This window comes from Panthera uncia, chromosome D2 (genome assembly GCF_023721935.1).
Source record: "Panthera uncia isolate 11264 chromosome D2, Puncia_PCG_1.0, whole genome shotgun sequence".
NCBI lineage: Eukaryota > Metazoa > Chordata > Mammalia > Carnivora > Felidae > Panthera > Panthera uncia.
Window position 1 is genome coordinate 52,889,689 of NC_064818.1, and position 15,647 is coordinate 52,905,335.

The 15,647-nt window shown below is 46.8% G+C and overlaps 1 protein-coding gene across 42 annotated transcripts in view; it reads right to left on the reverse strand.

The window, feature by feature from the left end:
* Nucleotides 1–15,647, reverse strand: part of SORBS1 (sorbin and SH3 domain containing 1) — a 116,652-nt gene that overhangs the window by 19,697 nt on the left and 81,308 nt on the right. For 35 of the 42 annotated variants that reach the window (XM_049645436.1, XM_049645434.1, XM_049645437.1 and 32 more), the window contains 6 exons: nt 13,072–13,157; nt 9,805–9,972; nt 6,016–6,062; nt 2,504–2,618; nt 2,231–2,356; nt 356–550 (listed from right to left, as the gene is read on the reverse strand). In XM_049645436.1, coding sequence (XP_049501393.1) covers nt 356–550; nt 2,231–2,356; nt 2,504–2,618; nt 6,016–6,062; nt 9,805–9,972; nt 13,072–13,157 — 737 coding nt within the window. Of the gene's footprint in view, nt 1–355; nt 551–2,230; nt 2,357–2,503; nt 2,619–6,015; nt 6,063–9,804; nt 9,973–13,071; nt 13,158–13,827; nt 15,304–15,647 lie in introns of all 42 variants that reach the window. The other 7 variants (XM_049645445.1, XM_049645462.1, XM_049645476.1 and 4 more) reach the window with 2 other exon arrangements.

Sequence of the window (15,647 nt, forward strand, 5' to 3'; positions counted from 1 at the left end):
TCATGGTATGTATGGGACACTGGTGGTCCCCAGACAGCCAGCTTCACCCAGGGCAGGATGCTCCCATACAGAGTTTTGGACCAACTGATAAGGACTCTTATGTCTCTTGCCCCAATCATCTTACTCTCAGGGCAATCACCTTAAGCTCTTTCTTTTCCCCCAAATAAGCGTGCTCCCTCCAAGTTCTTGAAAAATGTCATTTGTATGCATGGAAACAAACCCTGGTGTGTGTTCTCTGCATTACTGCACACGGTTCTTAATCACAGTGTGGAAGAACCACCCCCGGGAGGCTGTGTGCCATCGGCACTGTGTATCTGTCATGAGTGTGAAAACCAGTGACGAGAGGCTTAGGTACCTGCGGGCTCGCGGTGGCACTACGACTTGGGGAGGAGGAGAAAGGCAGGTCGATGTAATCCACGGGGTTTTTCACCAGTGGCCGCTTGATCACGTCCACATAGGTGATGGGGAAGATGCCTTGCCGGGACGTCCCTGGGATCCTCCCTTCGTACCAGTTCTCGTCCACCTGTCGGAGCAGCGCAATCCTCTCACCCTGTAAGACACGGCGAGACAAGGGTCCTTGTCCCAGCATGCCTTGGTATGCCTGAGGCCCCCACCTGCACCCTGGGCCATGCTTCATCAGTTATCACAGACTTTGTTCAGAGAAACCTTCCTTGCTAGACCCGGACGAAACCCGGATCATCGAGATGGGGATACTAACAGCAGGAGAGCTACCTGGAAGCTGGGAAGTCGAGCTCGGTCTTGAAATATTTCAGATTCATTCCCCCAAGCGAATAGCCAAACGTATGGTTTTTGCCTCATTTAACACAAAATCGATACCCAACTTTCTCTAAGGCAAAGGTTTTGGAGGGTTATCTTTTTCCTTCCTTTTTATAACTTTAATTTCCCCTGTATCATTATAGAAAAGTTAAAACACAAACATTAAGCAGAACATAATTGTTGCCCATAAAATGATCACTCAGGGAAAACCACTGTTCATATTTTGATAGATGATGTATTTCAGAGATTTAATTCCATGCATGTGAATTAGACTTGCACATATTTTTTGTTGTTGTTACAAAAATGGAGTCTGCACTGTATTTCCCTTTTTCAACCTTCTACATACAGTAAACCTCCTTTCTCAAGGAATATAATTCTACATTTTTAATGGTTTTGCAACAGCAGCTGAAGGGCCCACTGCAGGCTATCCTGTTATACACACATATGACGACCTAATTACTGGTTCCCCCATATTGGGCATTTAGGGTGCTTCCAGTGCCTCTCTTTTCCATAAGGCAGCTCATCTCTTTTGCTGTTACTGCTTGGTTTGTTTGTTTGTTTTATTTTTTAAGTACACTTGAAGCCCAGCACAGAGCCCAATGCGGGGCTTGAACTCACAAGTATGGGATTAAGACCTGAGCTGAGACCAAGAGTCAGACGCTTCAGTGACAGAGACATCCAGGCACCCTTAGTTCATCTTTTTCTAAGGCGTGTGTTGATTTCCCTCTATACTCAGTAAAATCAGTAACTAGTAACTGTAGCAATCCAGAGAGTTCTGACACGTGAAGAGAGCATCTGATCCTTGGGAAAGACGGCATCCACGCATAGCTTACTTGTCTGAAAATGAGCGCGCCGAGCTCCTCGAGGGCAGTGAGGAGAACCCCGCCATCTCCTATTCATTGAGCACTGACCAGCTGCTGTGTGCCGCTCTGGGGGCTTCACAGAGCCTTTTAAAACAGCTACAGAAGAGGCCCCTCTATCTTCATTCTACATATGAGCAAATGGCAGCTTGGAAAGATTCTTTAACTCCCCAAAAGTTGCACGGCTGATAACCCGTTAACTTTTGGCTTCAAAGTATTTCAAACTTCTCTTGGTGTCAAAGGACTCGCTCTTCTCTACGAGGGCGATGTTAATATAGTGTGAAACCTAGTCACCAACACTTACCATGTCATTTGGTGCTCAATAAATATTGATTGAAGAGGTCTAAGATTCCAGAAATACTGCCGTTAGTCAATGAACTTAATGTAATTAACCCGTGACAGAGACTGGGGTTTATTTTTTTAAATTCCTCGCCTCAGAAAATTCTCCAGTTGCCTTTAATGCAATCCTTGATGGGGCACATCTCCTAGGCATAGCGATGGCACCACCAGGCTATATTTGGCTGTGACGCCACTTCCCCACCAAAACCCGGCCATCCAACAGAGCCCCAGAGCCGAGAGGAGAGGGCGCCTACCTTTCTGAAGGACATTTCTACTTGTGTATCACCATTAAAGTTGAACTTAGCAATGGCTTCTCCGTATTCCAAAACCTGCACTGGTGCCAACTTCTTGGGCTGAGCCTTCTCAGCAGGAGGAAGAAGCTGAGAAATGGAGAGAGGCAGAGAAGAAGGAAAAGAGCAGAAAGCAGGGGGAGGAGAGGAAGGGAGGAAACAAAACACAAGGTCTTGGTAAGTAAGTGGTGGTTTGGGCACGACGGGGCTCTTCCCCGGAAAGAGGAGCTACAGTACCTCGATGTAGGTGCGCGGGAAGATCCCCACCCGGCCGTGATGCTCTCCTTCGTACCAGTTCTGATCAATCTGCTTATAGATGTAAACAATGTCCCCCTTCTGCAGAGGAAGCTCCCTGTCGACAGAGAGTCATGGCATTTTAGCAGATGTTTCAAAATGTGGAAGATGAAGACACTCCAGTTTTTAGCAAAAGGAGACTTTGAGTGAGGTCAAAGGAGACAGACGATACAAGAGGGGGCTCCATATTTGGAAGTGAGAACCCCACTCTTTGGGAAATTACATCTCTTTTGGCATCTTTCCAGTTTTCTGTGGGACGGATGTAAACTTTTTTTTTTTTTAAGATTTTATTTTTAAGTAAATCTCTACCCCCAACGTGAGGCTCGAACTCATACCTCCGAGATCAAGAGTTGCATGCTCTACTGACTGAACCAGCCAGGCACACTGAAAGGCTTTTTGAATTAAGAAAAAAAAAGACTTCGATCTTTTTCCATTTGCATCAAGCCAACAGCGTGGGAAGAAAGTCTCTGACTGCAGTCTGGAGGGGGGGTGCCTACTCTGCAGTGTGCCAGGAAGTCCCACGGTTATGCGATGGGTGCTGGCTCAACAACGAGGACACATCTGGAAGACTTTACACAAAGTCAGCAGTGTGCTGAATGCAGGAACAAGGCAGACTTTGTGGGTCTCGCACTGGTAGACAAGATTCTGATCCTGAGGAGGCCCGTGAAGGGGACCTGGGGCATTTGTCTCCGTAAGAAAGAATGTCTTTGGCCAAGTTTTTGCTATAGCTCTCCTTGCCAGTGCTCTGAATTCCCTCCTCTCTTCACTCCCCAATCATGGACACATGGATGTGCGACACGCTCAGCATATCCACTCCTGCTGGAGATCTCTATGCCCCCTGCTTGGCCACCCTAAGTGATTTGCAGCTGGAGACGGCCCCACTGGTAAACAAGGAGGAGGAAAGCTTGCGGAGGGCTGAGAGGTCTGCAGTCATGGCCAAAGGTGAAGTGCCATGGGGTGCTTGGGGCTGCCATCCTTCCTGCATTGGGGACCACATGCCCATGTCCCAAAGAACCACATGGCAAGGTCTGGTGGTAACAAGGCTTGAGAAACAGTAATATGATATACTTCAGATCTTTTCCAGAGTGTCACCACATGCATTAGTACAGTAGAGGCTCAGAGAAGTCCTGTGGGTAAGAAACCTGTTTAACTTGGTTGAGTTGAACACTCCTACAGAACACTTTTTCAAGTAACGTACTGTGGAGAAAAGTAGAACCCAGTGATTAAAGATGTTTAGAAGACTCAAGTCAATGGATCTGTCACTTGCTCTTCTATTTTTTTAAATTTTTTTAATGTTTGTTTTTGAGAGACAGAGACAGAGACAGAGACAGAGACAGAGAGAGAGAGAGAGAGAGAGAGAGAAGAGGGGCAGAGAGAGAGGGCAACAGAGGATCCGAAGCAGACTCTGTGTTGACAGCAGCGAGCCTGATGCGGGGTTTGAACTCACGAACTGTGAGATCATGACCTGAGCCAAAGTCGGATGCTTAACCGACTGAGCCACCCAGGTGGCCCCTGTCATTTACTCTTTTAAAAAAAAGTTTTGTATGACTTCATTCATATGAGGACTTTAAGAGACAAAACAGATGAACATAAGGGAAGGGAAACAAAAATCATATAAAAACAGGGAGGGGGACAAAACAGAAGAGACTCATAAATATGGAGAACAAACTGAGGGTTCTCCAAGGGAGAACAACCCCTGCAGGGGTTGTGGGAGGGGGGATGGGCTAAATGGGTAAGGGGCACTAAGGAATCTACTCCTGAAATCATTGGTGCACTATATGCTAACTAATTTGGATGTAAATTAAAAAGAAAAAAAAGCTTTGTTAACTGTTCTAGGAGGGAACTTGGTGTGATAATAGCACCGAGTCAGGAGGAAGGAGCCCTCTCTCCAGCATTAGCAATACTGATAAATAGTGACAATTCTGTCTCCATCAGCCCTCTCCCTCTCTTCTGACAAGGTCGCTCTGAGGACAAAATTGTTCTAAGACATTTTAATGAAATCTACACAAATATAATCATCACAATACCATTCAAAGATTATGTGGGTCTCGCCCAATTCAAAGAAAAAAGGGGAAAAGGTATTGCTTGATTAAACTAAAAATCAATTTATATACCTCTGTTATCTTCTCTCTGGTTAAAAAGAAGGGGCAGGGGAGATGCTGACTTTTGCTACATTCTGCAAAATGTTTTATAAGCATTGCCTCAGCTGCCCCGCGATAGTGGCATTTTTATGCCCATTTTATAAATGAAGAAATTTGAGGTGGAGCTTGGTGACCCTGTTCATGGTCACAGAGACAGTAAGTGGCACAGTCATGACTCATGCACGGGGCTTCCTGACTCTAGAGCCCATCTTCCCAGCACACTAGGCTGCCACTTCTCATGAGCCGATAAGCTAAAGGACTAGAGTAATTACAAACAAACCCAACACAGCAGATTCGTACGTAGGTCTGGGAACTGTGGCCTGGTCACGTTTAGCGTTAGGAAAAGATCAGAATTATGGTTGCGTGGCCTCTCCATGGCATTTCCCAGCGTCCAGTGATGGAGAACTCTCCCTCCCATCACCGAGGATGGAGACGTGGGACCTCTATCAGCAGGACGATGGGATGGCTGCTGGTATTGCCACCAGTGGAAACTCATGGCCCATTTTAACCCATAATTAGATAGGAACTGAGTAAGTTCCTCGTGGAATCCAGTCTTTAGTAGCATTTGCCAAATTTCATTCCATGGAGATAGAAAGGCTTCCTGGTCATGTGAATTTAGGTAACACTGGGTTAAATGAGCTCATCAGGTTTCTTCATTGAAAGCCTTCTAGAGCTATTACTACATCAATAGCAAAGTCTCTGGGGAGAAAGGGGCATGGGAGATATGGAAGCAGTGGTTCCCAGATTCATTTCTAGCATGGAATACTCTTTTCAAGAAATATTTTACACAGCTAGCACTTTGAGGAACATACTTAGAGAAATGTTGGTTTTCTGTGGGTTCCCATAAGCTTTGAATGTCGTAAGATGTTGCAGCAAAACCGAAAAAAAGTTATCTTCCTAGAAACTGGTTCTGGTTCTTCCAGAGAAAGAGTGGGTCAGATTTGGCCTCCGCTTCATCAAGGAAACTGAATCCCTGTATAGGAGGCAGCAGGGTGGCATGCATATGGTGGTAGGAGCCCAGGCTACCTGGATTTGAATCCCTTGCCTCTAGCACTGACCAGCTTGGACGAATTCCTTACCCTCACAGCCTCTTGGTTTCTCCATTACTATGAGGGGGTAATAATAGTACCAACCCCAGAGGGTTCTGGTGAGGGCTGAATCAGTTAACATATGTAACTTGAATAGTCTTTGGCACGTAGTAAACTCTATAAATTACTGTTTTGAATCATTGCTGTTTTTCCTCTATCTCTTCTCTACAAGTGAGCTGTGTTTCAAAGAGGCAGTTAAAAATAACAACAAAGTGGTGGTACTTACTTTAGGGTCTGAGCTTTAAAGTCAAATTTGGCTCTGGCAGGTCTCATCTAAACACAAGAAACAGTCACAATTTAAAATCACAATTTATGTACAATGGAAAGGACACATTTTCAGAAGTTTCCAGAAAGCAAAGCAGAAAAATTCACTCTAACTAGTTCATTCTGGTGTAGAAATCTGGGCCAAATTCCACTTATCTGACCTCAGTAGAACATTAGATGAATGTTTGATCAACTATGTCATGCATGAGAATCTCCCCAAGGAGGGCCAGATTTGGGGAAGAGATGCTTTGAAAAGTCTCATAGCTGAAGTGCTGTTTCCCCAAAGCTGACCATGACTATTAAAAACAACAACAACAACAACCACACACACACACACACACACACACACACACCACTCAGAAGTCCTCAGACATTCCTTATCTACTGTCTCCATCTTTGGGGGACATATTCTATTTGTCTGACTTAAAATTATGATTTGCAAGTGGATGAAACCCTGATTCACCTCTCATGTCATCTTTGACTCCATATATTACTCATGTTCTGTGAGATCACCTCAAAAGCCAGACACAGCAAGCCTTGAGTTCATTCTCTTTCTCCAGGACTTCCCTCCCTTTTGGGTATTCCTCTCCTTCTGGATCCCCCAGGCCTGGAAGTCCTCCTCAGATTCCAGTTCCTCAAGTCTGTTGCTAAGTCACGCCAGCCCTCCCTCCAAAACCACACTCAGGTCTGACCTCTAGTTCCTACACGTACAAAGCTTCTTTTGACTTTGTGTTCTTTACGCTTCCATCTACGGTCACGCAAGAGCACAAATAACATTCTCAAATATTTCTGTCTGTCACTTCCTTGCTTTGAAGTTGGCCGAGCCTCTCAAGTGTCCCTCAGATCAACTCTCAATTCCTAACGTGGTCTCACACACTTCCTCTTCAATATTAGAGGACAAAGTGGGGGGTGGGCGGTGGGAAATGGGAGACTCAGTGAGGAACATAAAATGGTATTTAAAAGCTCCATCAAGCTTAGGGTTAGGTCCAAAACCCCTCAGTGATATGTCCCTTACGTGAAGGCCCCCAAAGCTGGGATCTTGTAGGAATTTTCTTTAGGGTGATGAATTCCCCACAGGAATTTATTTTTGCATTTTCACGTCGATGTTTCTATCTGTTCACATATATAGTACAGGTCAACTAAACGACTACTTTATAATCAATGCCACACAATTTCAGTGCCCGAATTTGTATCTGTCTGTGACCAAAGAGCACAATTTCATAGTTGCCAGCAAATAAGAAAGATGTGGAATGAATGATAAATGACAAGTTCGCAAGAGAAGGCCAGATGACCAACATTGTAAGGACAAAAATTTCAGGGATTCCAATTAAAAAACAAAAACAAAAAAACAAACGTGGTGGTTACCCCAGGACAGCCAGCTGTAGAGCTGTGTGAACTTTAAAAAATGTATACCAAATAGCACCATATTCACACTTTGAGCGGCAACTGAGTTCAGGCAAAATGATATCACCTGTTGGTTAAACTGAGTTCTACAGGTGTGCAATTTACTACTCAATTTGTAAACTGGCTTAGGCCAATACTGGGGATTGGTGAAAACAAAAAATTTTTTTGCCCATTCAACAGAATCCACACATTACTCCAGGTTGAGAAACACTGATTCCATTGAGCTGCTAAGACGTGTCATGAGTCATTGTTGCCTATACAGAGCATCATTGCCCTGTTTATCTGTCTCTGTCTCCCTGAGGCCTAATCCATTCCTCCCTCTCTCGGCTTGTACAACGTTGTCACTTGCTACAACAGACACAACTGCCAGGAGGATGCCTCTTCCACTACACTCCCAGCTTCCCAAGGACACAGCCTGAGTCCTATTTCTGCCTCTGCACAGGGTCTCGCACAGAATTGGTGGTCACTCGGGTTCTCCTCAGTGGGGCTGATGTCCATCTACACAGCCCTGTGCACCCGGGACTTGCTGGTCCCTATTTTCCCGTGTCTGTCAGTCAACATCTAGGGTAGTGATTCTCGGGGCGTGGTCCCTAAACTGGCATCATCAGCATCACCTGGGAAGTGGTTAGAAATGCAATCCTTGGGGCCCACCCTAGAATTAGAACCTTTGCGGATGGGCCCCTAGGAGATTCTGATGAGCGCTCAAGTTTGACAATCACTGCTCTGGAAGGGAGGCAGGATGGGTTAGGCAGCTGGCCTGCTTCTTTCCGTGGTTGTGATGCCCCAGCTGCATTTTCACGTGCCTGTATTACCTACACCTGTAACCATGCAGCCCTCTGGTGCCTTCCAGGTTCCCCTCCTCTCCATCACTTGCAAGCAGGTGGGCCTGTGAATGCAGATAATCTGTCACCAGAGCCTTCGGAACAGGGTGGTTTTGTGGAGCTGGAATACTGGGGGCTGTCTTTCCCTGGCGTCCGAGTGACTCCTGCCAACTTCTGCCTCTTCCTTGTTACATTTTCTTTTTCTCCATCACCTTAGAGCCTCCTTTCCCCTTCCCTGCTCTCCTTCCTTCATTCTGGTTCTTTTCTTTGTCACAGAAACCTTCCACTTCTTTGAAAAACAAAACAAAAACCATTTGATGAATAGCCAGTGCCTCTGTCACTCAAAAGGCAGAAATGTGAATATTAATCTGTTACATCTAAAGATTATAAAACTATATATGCTTTGGTGTCACTCGCCCAGTTCCCTGCCTCCCAAGCCCCAGACACACACACTTCCCCAAAAGGAGCTAATCCTTAGGGAGCCACTGAGGGCTACATGGCAAAACATACCCTGACACAAGACACAGCATTTGGCCAGCATAAGAATTTCAACATGTTGTCGGGGTGCCTGGGTGGCTCAGTTGGTTGAGTCTGACTTTGGCTCAAGTCATGATCTCACGGTTTGTGAGTTTGAGTTCCATATCGGGCTCTCTGCTGTCAGCACAGAGCCCATTTCGGATCTTCTGCCCCGCCCCCCACTACTTGCACTCTGTCTCAAAAATAAACAAAACATTAAAAAATTATTAAAAAAAAATAATTTCAACATGTTGATCTTAGTGCAGGAGACCAAAGCCCAGAAAAAATCACTTCAAAGGTTTATGCTTTCTTTGTGCCTTTTGTAATATTAAGTTTTATAATCTCAGCTGAGAAATGTCAAAATTAAGGGAACAAACGCAATGTCTCTCAGAGGGCTCTCTCACTCTGTGTGGGCTTATCCTAACTGCAAAACTCTTTGGGTTTCAAAGTTTTTCAGTGAGGCTGTAGCACTGCTAAACACCCTTTACAATTAATTCATCAGTTAATACTGAGCGGCAATTTCATTCTCTGAGATTTCGGGACCTGTGTAAATGGCGTAAGTAACACAACGCTTGCGAACTTTTGTAGTAAGTTTCACAACACCATCTCTTCAAAGAAGACTCATAACTGACCACACTGCAGTTACTAATGCACACGCACTAAAATATAAAGTTTCTAGGCAGAATGCACAGGCAGCACAGTGTCATGATAAAATGCAGGATGTAGAGGACTGGGTTCACGAAGGCAGGCGACGCTCTAAGGCATGCAGTGGGGGCGGGGGGGGGTGCCAGCGGATCCCGGTCCCACAGCCAGGCATGCTTGAACATACAGAGCAAGGACATAATGGGACTCATGTCCATGACCAGCCGCAGAAGAGCCAAAGCAAGCCTATGGGGGAGCCAGGATGACAGATGCCGTTTGGAGAACTAATTTGGCCTACAGAAGGCGATGCTGAGGGGAGGCAAGTATCGCTTTGGGTCAAGCAGCAGACTGAGGCGACCAAAACAGACCTCTGACCCAGATTTCCTTTTTGCCGTATCGTCTATATTGAGGAGGTCCCCAAAGCGCTCATTAGTGATAAACTGATGGTGCGTCGGAATGACGCCCGTGTGGCGACGAGCTGCAATATCGGCCTCTTCTTGCTCACGCTTAAGTCGTCTCTGGTCCGCTAAAAGTTTCTGCCATGAAATTGCATAAAATGGGCAGTGAATCATCTGGTCCAGGGTATTGGAAAACTGCCAACGACACAACTGAGGAGACAGGTGCTGGATCAATAGGGAGAAGTTCTGAGGGGCAGGCGTCAGACGGGCTTTATGGCCACAACTACTACATCCTTGGTGTAACCACACTCCACGCGCTCCGTGTAGGAGGGAGACAGCACTGCACGGGAAACATGGGGAGCACTGGGACATGGGGGAAGGACGAGTTCCAGACAGTTACACTGCTTGGAAAACCATCCTCTGGCTCAGCCAAAAGCCTCCTGTCCCCAGTACATGGCAACAAAGCCCAGGTCCCCCAGGGGGAGGTGCCCGGAGCATTCACAGGCATGCTGGGCTGGAGGTGGGGGGCTGGGAGTGCGAGCCTCACCTCGTTTAGGCAGTGATGAGTTCCCAGTGTATTCCCTTGGTGGGGCCAGGGCTGGCTGATTCCTGCTACCCAAATCTGGGCCCTTACAATGCAGGACCTACGACAACTAGGTCATTTTTGTGCTTCCTTAGTCTGTTATTCTAATATGCTCTGTAGAGATGCCCACTCCAGAAAATACGGCACCCCTTATCGGCTGGCCAACGCTTATTCCGGGCACAATTTTTAGGAGGCCTTTGCATGTGAACTAAAAGCTATTTATGTGACTGGCAGACAACATCAATTACTTTCTTACTGTACTTTTTACTTAACTGTTCTTCGTTAGGTGAAGTGAAGCTGAGTTTAAAGGAGTGATGTAGAATATAAACATAGAAGATGAAGAATATGGGTACCTGGGTTTAGAAGAAATACACTCTCCTCGGTTAAGGAAATGGTCATCTATTTCTATTTTTAAAGGCTTTTTCAAATAATTCAACAATGTTGCATTTTACCAAATGTTCTCATTTCCTATTGAAAATTCTATGGAGTAGAATTTTAATGTGTTTTCTTATTCCCTACCAGTTGCACATTCCTGGGATTAACATTCCTTATAGAAAGGCATTAGTTAGAAATGGTCATTCTTAACATTTTCATAAGACATTAGTCATCTTCCAGCAGGCAATTAAATGCCTCAAGAGATATCCAGCCCCAAAGGATGGTGGGCCTGATTTATCCATTTTTCTCCAGGGTCTGCAAATAATCAAGTAACAACTCATTAAATGGCTGTGGGATGTCCAGTGCTCAGATAAGTTGTTGTAAAGATTAAATGAGAAAACACGTGAGAAAGTGCTTTGCAAAGCCCGGTGCTGTCGAAAATGGACCGGCCCAGGAATCTGGAGCCCTGGTTTCCAGCTGTGCCTCTCGTGTCAGTTAACTTGCTACGTGACCTTGGGCAAGTCTCTACCCCACTGGAGTCCTTTCCTGGCTAAAACAAGGGCTTTGCCAGAGGACTACTAATGTCCCTTCTAGGACTGACATGTTCTCACTTTCAGAAATGCCACTATCATCAATATTAGGAATAAAGCATTTGCACAGAAAAACGTCAAGACCGACACTCTGTTAGCTGGAAGTGTGAGTTGTTTCTGTATCAATGGTAATGGACCGAGGTTTGAGGCTGCCACGTCCCTGGTGCTTGGGCCACGGTTACATAAAATCAGTGAAAGTGGACAGCAATGGAGCAAAGCTCCCAACCCAGTGCTTGAGTCTGACCTCAACAAATCCATCGTTCCCACAGATTAACCACAGAAGGCAAATACCGTGAATAAAGACATGACATTCTTAAGGATTTGTGAGCCAGCGTTATTCAGCAAACAAGCTGGTCACCTTGTGAACGCACCTTATAATATAACAATTGGTAAACTGACCGAGTAAAATATGCCCCCCATGTGGCAGGCACGGTTCTATTCACAAAGCTTTCCATGTTGGATACTAGTGTTTATACTAATAAAATGGAATGTCACCTTCTTTCACTTTACATAGGTGGGACTCTTGTATCTCAGTGACAGTGACTAGAAATGAAACAGTTTTGTGGCCTGACGGACACTCACTGTAAGTCTGTACATCAAATGCTTCCTTGTTTTCTCCCCCCTGGACAGGTGTAAATATCTTCATGAATATGGTGTTATGCCTGGAGAGGGGGAGCACTATGGTCTTTTTGTCTCAGCAGCAATGACTATCATCATCCAGGACCCCTCCCCCTTCAAGGTCAGCCTTACCTTAAATCCTTAAGGAAAACCCGCCTTAACTCTGAAACCACTCAGCAAAACAGAAAATAGGAAAAAGGCTTCAGACTTTATAGGGAAGGGGCCAGAGTTGCATACACATGAACACTGTCCCCTACTGCCACCAGGTTCAAAGCCATTCTTCCACTTCTTAACTTGATACAGGAAAATGGTCATCGGAGATGGTTTAATCTATAGGACCCTTTCCCCTGGGCATGCAAAGGCCAGAAAGCATGCCTTATAACACCACCTTATCACAAAAGAAGCTTGGGATTTTTGCCCATTTAGCCGATATGCAGAACTACCTCTTCCGAAATCCTTTCCCTGCCTTGTCAGTCATTCCACTGCAGTACAGACATTTCAGCAGCTGCGAGAAGATGTGTGCGTCCTGAATTTCTTGGGGGGGGGGGTTCCCCAACATTTATTAGGGTGTCTCTCCTCCTCCTGAGTTAAAGGCAACTTCGTCAAATTGTTTTATAAAATGTATCATGGTGGTTATTATTTCTGTTTCCTCTTTCTCCTGCTGCACCCTTCCCAGTATGAGTTGTGCTTTGTGCCAAAGAGGGGTGGGCAGTATGGGAAAACACGTGGGTGGGTTTCCTTAGAGAATACCAAAGTGGGTATGGGGAGGGGATGAGAGTAGTGAACCCCAGATCCCCTCATGCAGTGGTAGGCAGCCTCTTTCTGAACCTCTCCTGCAGGGGCGCTAGTGAGACTTGGCATTTCCAACCTAGTGCCTGTGGCGAAATAAGTCCTACTTTTTGGAGAAGCGAACAATTGAGCTTAGGTTACATAAACACCCATTTGTGAAAATGCCAATTTTTGCTTCCCATTGCTAGGTCAGGTCACCTCTGTGACAGATGACTAGAATGTTTGCTTCCTTCCTATTTTTTATCTGCGTAAGAGCTAAGAGATTTTAGAGATAGCATTTACCTCTTTATCATCATGACGCCTTCGAATAAATTCTTCTGTGGATTCCAAATAATCAGCAGGTATAAAATGTCTTGGTGATTCTGAATCTTCAAAACAACAAAGTAGAATTAAAACAGGCAAAGATTTAGTGGGAAACCAGACTGGGATAAGATTTTACCTTTCATCCGTTACAAATATCAAGTTTTTACAATCATGGATTATTGACCAATAATCAAATTCTGAAGGACAAGAAAAACCAAATTCCTTCCCCCTCAGCCCCACTTTTTGGATTTCCTTGTAAACTAGCTTAATACAAAGAAAACGAATCAGAAGGCAAAAAGTGAGCAGAGAGAGGACCTTCTTTGAAAAGTGTCCCTACTAAGAGGCGTGCAGGACCTTACAGGGACACACCATACACTCACACACACACACAGGGCCACTGAGAGAGGCTGCCTCTCAAAAAACCGCAGGGGGACTGAGGATTGGTGTGAACTGCAAGGGGTTCAAGAGCTCAAATGGACCAATTTCTCAGATGAGCTAAACGGCCAATTTTTCTTTCGAAACAGAGTTTGGTGGTTAGTCTAAATGACATGGGGGGGGGGGCTTTGTTTTTAAAGAAGTGCAGCCACTACGAGCCATGATTAATTGCCAAGCAAAACAAACAGAAAACAAAGGACAGACCAGAAAATGAGCACCAAGGGCACACGGGAGGAGGGGACAAAGCAAGCAAAGTGGAGAGACGGGTGAGGGGAGACTGGGCAAATACACAAAGGCCACCTCCAAGGGATGTTCCCAGTTCACTTTGTGGGTTGTTGTTCCTGTCCAGGCCGTGGTCTGAGGACGGCATGGAGTTGCCATTATTAAAGGCCCTCAGGCAGTCCTCTGGGACCACAGGTCTTCCCTGAGGGGGCTCCAAGATCCGGCTCAGCCTCGCCATGGTGTGTCGGGAAGACAGGCGTTTGGGAACCGAGGGCTTCCCCCTAGAGGGGGTCTCGTCCTGATGGGGCTGGCTGGGGAAGTCTGGCTTCTGGCCTGCCAGAGGGGCTGAGAAGTCACCAGAGGGAGGCTGCCTGGGGTGGTACTGGAGGGGCTTTTTCAACCGGAAAGGGAGGGGGCTCATTAGGTAGATGTTCCTGAGGAGTGTGCTCCTGTCCCCTCTGAGATCTGGGCGCCAGTCAGGCTGCCTGGAGGTCTGCTGCTGCTCGTGCTTCCGGATGGTGGTGAAGCGGGTATACGAGGCCGGGCAGGTGCCCTTGCACTTGGTGAGGCGGTGCTTGGGGAAGTCTCCGTGGACACTGCCGCTGCTGCCCTCTCTGCTGTCGCTGGAGACGTTTGAACAGTGGTCGAGCTCGTCAGAGCAGGCAGAGAGGGGCTCAGAAGGCACGAGGCCCCTGAAGCCCAAGGTGGGCTCGGCCATATTGCCACACGTCGGGGAGGCGTAGAGCCCCCCGGGGTTCATCCCGTCCACCTCCCTGGGACGGAGCTTGGTTGACTCCAGGAGGGACTCAGCCGAGCGGGCCGAGATCAGGCCCCTCCGGGACAGTACAGGCGTGGGGGACTTGCTCAGCCTCCCGGACAGGTCCAGGGACGGCATGGACCGGGACCGCTGGATCAGCTGCTCAAAAGCTGTGATGCGGGAGGAGACGGTGTGCTTGGGGATGTGCTCTGAGCCCTCCTGGCTGGGGCCCAGCTCACCCCTGGCCAATGTCAGGCTGCTCCTTTCAAAGTGGGAGGCAAGATCTCGCACGCTTGAGGAGGAGATGGAACCCAGGAAGAGGCCAGCTCGGTTGATCTGGTGCATGTCCCGATAGAACATAGTGAACTGCAACCCGGCCCTTCTGGAGAGAGGGCAGGGCCTCCTGGCGCTGGTGCCACACTCCTGCAGGCTCACGGTGCTGCTCGACTTGCTGTCCCAGTCCCGCCGGGAGCGCGTGAGCAGGTTCTCGATGCTCCCGCCCACTCGGAGGGGGAGACCTCTTTTGGAATCATTCAAAGACAGTGAAACACAAAGGTTCTCACAGCTCTGAGCCTTTTCTGCTGGCAGTAAGACGCTCTTCTGTTCCTGCAAAAGAGCGCTGGGAGCAGAGAGCCTGGGTTTGAATTTAGAGGGAAGGATTTCCGAAATGCAGGCTTTCGCAGCGGACAGGGGTTTCTTGTGCTTACACAAGGGGCCTAACGCATTGCTAGTGCTAACCGTTCGGCTAGGAACTGAAGATGAAGAAATTATGTGAGCATTCCCACCTTTACGATCCACTGGAAAGCATGCAGAATAAAATAAACAGACCCATTAGGTTAAAGCTGAAAGCCGCTTTAAAAAAAAAAAAAAAAAAAAAAAAAAGAGGTCACATGCTCATTTGTCATAAGGGTTTTGTGTTTTTTTTGTTTTTGTTTTTTTTTTTTAGTTTCCAGTCGATGTCCGGAAGCAAAATAATCTGTGCTGCAAAGCAGGTGCAAAGATGCAACGGAAAACGGCCACCCTGCTGGAGTTATGGGAGCTAAGGCTCAGCTCCGTTCTCAGAAAAGGGAATCAGAACAAGAGAGAGAGAGAGATGCTTTAGGGAGAGCAAGGTTGGGGTTCAAAGGAAGGGAAGCCACTA